This window comes from Cydia pomonella, chromosome 16, assembly GCF_033807575.1.
Source record: "Cydia pomonella isolate Wapato2018A chromosome 16, ilCydPomo1, whole genome shotgun sequence".
NCBI lineage: Eukaryota > Metazoa > Arthropoda > Insecta > Lepidoptera > Tortricidae > Cydia > Cydia pomonella.
In genome coordinates, this window is record NC_084718.1 from 7,815,504 (window position 1) to 7,823,049 (window position 7,546).

The window sequence follows — 7,546 nt, forward strand, 5'->3', positions numbered from 1 at the left end:
TTTGCTGCAGACTATATAAAAATCTTTTCTGTGTTTTATATAACAGTTATTGTAGCACAGTGAAATAAACTTTAAAGTTAACAAAGGAAATGTTTCAGCAGGTTTCTCTTGCATTATCAAAATTACATTGTAAATAAAAGGTGGTTGAGCAATCTCTGTTCTCTTAGCAATATTTTTTTCATTACAATAGAAATCATATAGAGTTAGGTAATGTGTTTAGTTGGCTGGAGCACTGTGACACTGACAGTCATTAGGAACCAGTTAGACTCCCTTTCACCTGCCAATTCGTACAAATGTACCAATCCTGATATATTGCTATAAAGTTTATGAGTAAATTATTCTTATCTGATATCAGGGGCCTATTTCACGAACGGTATTAGTCTAATATTATTAGTGTGTTACCATAGTAACCCATACGACTTGACAGAATGAATATTAGTCTAATACCATTCGAGAAATGGGCCCCTGGAACGGTATTAGACTAATATTATTACTCCACTAACTGTGAAATCATATAGGTGACCATGGCAACACACTAATAATATTAGACTAATGCCATTCGGTAAATGGGCCCCAGCTGAGTAGTAACTGATAAGAGGAAAAGTTTAATCATCCAATTGTAAGAATTTGCAAGGTTTTGTGGATGTGCAGATCTTTATTGGAAGTGTGCAAAGTGTGTCCGTAAAAAAATTAACTGTGGATATTTTGTTTGATATCTTTTAAACCTAAAGCTAATCAGACAATCCTGTTTTCACTGCAAAGACTCATAAGATAATAACAGGAAATATTGTTCACTTACACCAGTTTACACTTTGTCAACACTTCTTGCAAGTCAATATAACAATTTAAAATTTTATTTCACATTCCACTATTGTTTGTTTGACTTGGGAAGTTGTTTTATTTTCGTCTTTGACTTTATGTTTGAGTTTAACTCATAATATTTTGAGAAGCAAATTATTAATGAAGAATTATTGAAATCACAGAGGATTACTTTAATTCACCAATTCTTTACATTGCATATATATATTACAGATCTGCAAAACATAACAAATGTGTAAATTATGCTCAACAAGCATGAAAGTTTTTAGCACCCTCTTAAGAACTACTAACAGGTGGCATTGTGTCACTGAGGGCATTGCCCTAAAAGGCTTAAGGTTTTGTGGATTATTCTAACAACATAATTATGTAGGTGTACTCACCGGCGCAACGAAATCTGCATTTTTATTTTTGTTGCAATCCCAGCCGTCACCAATACAGTCAGAGTACAAAGTCAGTAGAGCCACATCCACTAACAACCACACTAACGATGTCAGCAAGATTATTCTGCATGTGTGAATCCTTATCTTGCTTCTAAACATGTTTACTTCTACACTTCACTGCCACATATCAATTCGTACACGCTGGTTTCTTAAAGGTCGCGCTGACCGAGTGATTGGAAACTAAACTCGCGACGACGATATTAACCACCGATCACAATTAGCGGTGTTTAACTAATATCTACGGCAATTATCACAGAAGAACGATTAAATTAAAACAAGAGATAAAAAGTATGCGAATATTGGAAGTAGGTTTCCGGATCCAAAATGTGGATATCGCACCGATGTTTTTACAACTTGTATGGCAAACACATCTTATGCACTTTATTCGCACTACCGTATTTATTCGCAACCCGACACGTTGCTTTTTTATGTTTTATTGATTTTTAGTAAAATACTCTACACTCCGTGTATAAATTAAATGAGTTGGAAGGAGTGCATATCGGCTGGCTAGCGGTAATGAGCGGTCGACAATCGAAAACGTAGACGTCACGTCAAAAGTCAAACCAAACTTTCTACCTCGCGTCATTCTCTTCGTGTTGGTGGCCGTGCAGGTATACCAACTGAATATATAAAATTTAGGAGGAAAAGATTGATGCCGTAATTACCGTAATTTACCAACTTATTATATAAGTTGTAATCTTTTAACAATATTTTTCTACTCATCATATATTTTTTTAGTTGGCTAAACATATTATAATCCGTACATGACATGTACATTCGTGAAAAAAAAACAAAGATACGTTCAGATACTAAAGGTTACTCTGTGATTATTCATATTATATTATATTGTTTCTAATTTGTACCATGAATTATAATTTGTAAACTATATCTATCCGTAGAAATATGTTCATCAAATTATGCCATCATTTTAAAATGCAGTTAAAGGTTCGATTCAACTGGTAAACTTATTAATAAATAAATGTATTTGGTAAATATACTAAAAACTAAACTACAAAACTTAAAACCTGGATCTAAAAATAAATAAAACTATCCCCCTGCGGCATGGTGCCGTAGATGCTAGCAGCATTTCCTCGCTGTATCGCAAGACTAATTCTTTGAGCGACTAACTTCAACTGGTTAATATTTAAATAATATTATGTTTTGGAACGTAGAGTGCTTGTGTCTGTCAATGTCAGAGAGAGAGAGAGAGAGACGTCACAGGTACCATACGTTATCATTGTTTGTCACCATCCAAGATTATTTCGATTGCCGTCTAAATAAAAAAATCGAAACGAGCATTTATAAATTTGTTGTTCAGTAATCGCTAGCCAACAATAATACGAAGTTGTGAGATAAATCAGTGCCAAGAAACGGTCCTAAATCAGTATGTGTTCTACTATTATATGAATTTCAAAACTTAGGCCTCAAGTTCAGAATTATCATTGTAAATGTTTACGTGTCTTATTAGACCGGCATAATTAATAAACACATTTGTAACGATGAACAGAGGCAAGAACAGTAATTCTAAAATGGCAAGAACTGAGACAACTGAAGAAACAAACGGGTACAAGCTCCTCAACAGTGATAGTAAACCTCCAGATATAAAACATGGAAAAGAAAATTCCTGGGTGGCGGGGGTGCAGATGTTTGTGTCTTTCTTGCTCGCTGGATTTGGTATGGTTGCTGCAAGTCTTGTGCTTGACGTGGTGCAGCATTGGAAGGTGTTTGAGCAAGTATCTGAAGTGTACATACTAGTGCCTGCCCTATTAGGGCTCAAAGGAAATTTAGAAATGACGTTAGCATCGCGTTTATCTACTCACGCTCATTTAGGGCACCTGGATACAGACCTGGGTGCATTAGTGGTAGGTAATTTGTGTTTGATACAATGTCAAGCTGTTCTGGTAGGATTTTTAGCAGCCATGGCTGCAATAGCAATGGGTTGGATACCAGATGGGCAGTTTGATATTCACCATGCATTACTGCTTGCAGCATCAAGTGTTCTGACTGCTTCCTTTGCCAGTTTTATCCTAGGACTAATCATGATTGGTGTAATTGTTATTTCAAAGAAATTGAACATTAACCCAGACAATATTGCCACTCCAATTGCGGCTAGTCTAGGTGACCTGACAACCTTGGCACTGTTGTCATGGATTGCATCGCTGCTGTACTCAAATATTGGCACAAGCGTTGTACTGCCATCTATTATTATCACTGCTGGTGCAATTCTTGTGCCGGTCTGTGGTTACATTGCCTGGGATAATAAGTTTACTAAACAAGCTTTAGATGAAGGGTGGGTGCCAGTTGTCTCTGCCATGGTGATCAGCAGTATTGGTGGTTTAATTTTAGACTACACTGTTGTTAACTATGAGGGTATTGCAGTATTTCAATTAGTTATTAATGGTATAGGTGGCAACATGGTAGCAGTGCATGCTTCTAGACTGTCGACTGTCTTACATACAGGTGACAAGCCTGGGCCTCTTGTGGGCAAAACAACTAAATTATTACTCTTGATGGTCATACCAGGACAGTTGATATTTATATACACTATAGGATATTTAAAAGCTGGGCACACATCTATGACGCCTATATTTATCCTCATTTACATGTCTGCGGCCTTGCTACAAGTTTTCCTCTTATTAGCTATAAGCCACCACATGGTTATATGGATGTGGAAGATGGGAATGGATCCTGACAATTCTGCCATACCTTATTTGACAGCACTAGGAGACTTGCTGGGCACAGCTTTGTTAGGTGTCGCTTTTCATATACTATATGCCATAGGAGATAAAGACAAAGATTTGGGAGATTAACATAATTATGTACTTCAGAATTTTCATGTGGTCTTTGTTTAGTTTTATCAATTTTACTGAGGCATTTTCTTTTATCTAGTGCCATTCAAAACTATATCATAGTCATCCTTTTTGACTGAGCACATATCTCTCGAATATAATATATACTAAGTGTTACATTTATTCTTTGGTTATCTACAAAAATAAGTATTCATAGTGTGAAAAATATTTTGATATACCTATTCATAATTACATATGCTTTCCAAATTATTCATTGTTTTTATGGTATTCCATTTTGTATAAAAATAAATTATTGTTACTGCACAATGAAATCAAATTTACAATATTAGATAACAATGTTAAGATAAACTTTGTGTATTATCAAAGTAACTGTTACTTAAATGTTTTTACTCAAGTACTTATGAATTTGCCAGTAATAGGATAGATTTAAGCTATTTAAAGGCCAATAAGACAGCCATCTTTGGGCCTGATCCCAAGTCGGACTATGTGTTTGGCCCCACCTAAGTGGGGCCCTAAGAGCTCATTTAGACAGCATGCGAACTTTTAAGTTACAACCAATCAAATACTGCAATGTAATGAAACTTGCATGCATGTTCTTGCACCATCAATGAGCTTTAATACCTCTTATTTGGCTTAATCCAACCCTGTGACTAAACTTCAATTACTTAATAAAATATAAACTTAAATTGTTTGTTAAAGTATTGTTACTTAATTTGCTTGTCATTATAAACTTTTATGTGATTATTAAGTCAAAAAATTGTGATTGTTATTCCTATTTATTAATATATTAGGTACTTGTAACATAGGCCACAATTTGTTCTGATATATTATAATATAAGGAACTTAAGGAAAATAATAAAGTAAATTGGTGCTACTGCCTGCTACTCGATAAGTTTACACTTTTCAATGTGACTACAATCATGTACTCTTTTAAATTGCCAAATTATTTTTGTAGAGTTACTATTATGATAGCAATATACCTGTCACACAAAACTATATTTTACAATATATTTGATATTTAAATAAGCCTTGTGTTTTGTATGCATTTTCCATGTTTCCGGTCCAAATATAACTATGTATAAGTTAATAAAGAAATTATCACTTGTGAAACAAACAAGCAGATTGTTAATATGAAATTATGAAGTGTCTGACCAAGCTAAGTTGGCAATGATTTGGATAGCCCAGCAAGTGTTCAGTAAACATCATTTCATAGATGTTTGATGTTTAAAATAACACTTTCGCTGTCTGGTCTATCAAATTCTCTGCCATGTTATCTTGGTCTGACTCTACCTTGGAAATTATGAATCTAATTGCTGCAAACTACTCTACCATCTTGCTAGTTGTCATACTTATCCAAAATTGTTACACACATGCCAACATCAGGTACTTTTAGCAGACTGTCCAATCAAAACATGTTGAAAATATTCTGCTGCACCTGATGAATCCCTGGTGCATCAATGCAAATTACCCAATTTTAATGAAGGTAACAAAATATATTGAACACATTCACTGCCCCTGTATGAGTCGCATCAAGCCTCTACAAAGCTTGCAAAGGACAGTTAATGTGTTTGAAGTATGATTCATAGGCAGCTCCACACAGAGCGAGCATACGCGTGCAATTTCCTCACGCAAAAAACGGTCAGTGTAGACGTGCTTCAGCCGAGGCGGTCCGCTCGGGTGACGTTTTGTGCGCGAGGAATTTGCCTCGTGCGTATGCTTGCTCAGTGTTGACCTCCCTAATTAAGATAATTTAAAAATTATTTAATTCTAATTGACAGATTCAATCACAAAACCATCCGAGAGATTCTTTGGCTAGCATTTAAAGCCTGTTCAATTACCACTATGCTATGAATTATACTTTTAGGACATGCCAAGGAGTGTAATTCCTCAATTGTTTGTGTTAAAAATGTGGTTCTATTTATTGACCAGGTACAGGCTTTGTACCTCAAAGAAAGGGGTCACTCAGCAGTTCGGATTAGCCTATGTATGGATTATCAAGGCTCTATTTAAAAAACAGTATGACCTCCTTACAAAAATTTTATAGGACTGAGTAAGTAAGTACTATTAAGAAAGTGAATCAAATTCAGACAACTACTAAGCCATGTTATTACTGGCTTTAAACTGTATTTCTAAACAGAAAATGATGGTATAAAAATTTTGGTCCTACCAATCTTCTCGGCACATTAACTTTTGCTAAGGAGTTTAAATGAAATGAAAGAATGAATTTAGATTTTCTTTTATTGGCTTATGCTAGTATCCGTTTACTTGACTTCGCGCAATCTTCGCACAGCAGATCGGCAGGAGGAGGCGGCGGTAGTGGAGAACACCCAGGCACCTCCAGCTACGGTCCTCTTGCAGCGCTTGCAGGACCAGATACCAACGCAGGAACGTTTCATGGCATCCTGGAAAGTGGAAATAGTACTTATTAACAATAAATGTATGTAGCATTTGCATCATTCTGTTGAAAAATGGAAGAAATTTTGTTAGTAGGATCCACTTGTGGATTTGGATACGTTAATACTTTCAATAAGGGACTTGTAATTATGAGTTAAATTGTTATGAGGTAAGTATATCACATTTTAAACAGCTTTTCAAAGACACCTGCATGTTGTAGTTATAAATAATCAACTGTAGTATTGAATTCAACCCCACCAATAGACTTTATATGAATAGTAAGAGTTGCCTAGGATACAACATAACCAAAACGCAAAACTAACCTTTCCACAGAAGGAGCAAGTATATTTCGCGTGCTGTGTCACTTCCATCTTCTTGACCATTTTACGAAGGGAGGCACCGTAACGTGTGCCATATTTGCCAGTGATTCCAACCTTTTTCGTGCGTTTGGCCTGAAAACATCGATGAGAGCGGTTTAACAAACGATTTCACTTGACACCATCCTGACAAACCTGAGCGGAACTGATGAAATAGCCTTAACATAATTTAGAACACTGTGTCACCACTTGTTTCAGTCAATTAAACTCAGAATTTACACCAAGATTGCAGTAATATTTACAAGTTTATTTTCTCACCATTTTTGATAACCTGTCTAACACAACAGTTGACAGAAGAGAAAAGAAAAAGACAGGGAATTGTTTATGGTCAATAAAAAAAATTAACAGCTTTGGATTCTAAGTTTTTAGCAACAAAGTGGTGGCACACGACCAAAAAATATAATACTCACTAGGAGCACACGACACATATAACTGGAGCAAATTAAGGACGCGTGCTAATAGTCTGGCAAACACAACTTGTCAGTCAGTAAGAACCAAGAAAATTATAATCATCCCTTTATTTTGTGTGCTAGTGCTAGCGTAAGATAAAGACAACCTTGGCACATTTACATTCACTTGCGGTGGCGAGACCATGGTGCTTGATTTAGACTTAATCGTTGTTTTTTTATTATTATTGTAAACATTGCGCAAATATTTCAACAGTAGCAAGCTACATGCTCCATGTGCAATAGGATTTGTTGAAATA

General features: G+C 35.6%; 3 protein-coding genes across 4 annotated transcripts in view; 1 reads left to right on the forward strand and 2 right to left on the reverse strand.

The window, feature by feature from the left end:
* Positions 1-1,957, reverse strand: part of LOC133526169 (polypeptide N-acetylgalactosaminyltransferase 5) — a 50,757-nt gene extending 48,800 nt beyond the window's left edge. The window contains exon 1 of one of the 2 annotated variants that reach the window (XM_061862657.1): positions 1,200-1,957. In XM_061862657.1, the coding sequence (XP_061718641.1) occupies positions 1,200-1,358 (159 nt within the window). In that variant the 5' untranslated portion in view covers positions 1,359-1,957. The remainder of the gene's footprint in view (positions 1-1,199) is intronic. The other variant, XM_061862656.1, reaches the window with a different exon arrangement.
* Positions 1,958-2,178: 221 nt separating this feature from the next.
* LOC133526171 (solute carrier family 41 member 1-like) lies at positions 2,179-5,095 on the forward strand. The gene has a single exon (XM_061862660.1). The coding sequence runs from the start codon at positions 2,759-2,761 to the stop codon at positions 4,067-4,069; it is 1,311 nt and encodes a 436-aa protein (XP_061718644.1). The 5' UTR covers positions 2,179-2,758; the 3' UTR covers positions 4,070-5,095.
* Positions 5,096-6,289: 1,194 nt separating this feature from the next.
* Positions 6,290-7,280, reverse strand: LOC133526173 (large ribosomal subunit protein eL43). The gene is made up of 3 exons (XM_061862664.1): positions 7,099-7,280; positions 6,787-6,915; positions 6,290-6,471 (listed from the first exon to the last, which is right to left on the reverse strand). Exons 1-3 carry the CDS (start codon positions 7,099-7,101, stop codon positions 6,331-6,333), a joined length of 273 nt encoding a protein of 90 aa, XP_061718648.1. The 5' UTR covers positions 7,102-7,280; the 3' UTR covers positions 6,290-6,330.
* Positions 7,281-7,546: the final 266 nt, after the last annotated feature.

What these genes read in the sequence shown, in the direction of transcription:
- LOC133526171 (XM_061862660.1), top strand. Translation starts at nt 2,759, where the DNA reads ATGAACAGAGGCAAGAACAGTAATTCTAAAATGGCAAGAACTGAGACA.
- LOC133526173 (XM_061862664.1), bottom strand. An exon ending in CTTGCTCCTTCTGTGGAAAG is followed by an intron (nt 6,472 to 6,786) that starts GTTAGTTTTGCG and finishes TCCACTTTCCAG; the next exon opens with GATGCCATGAAACGTTCCTG.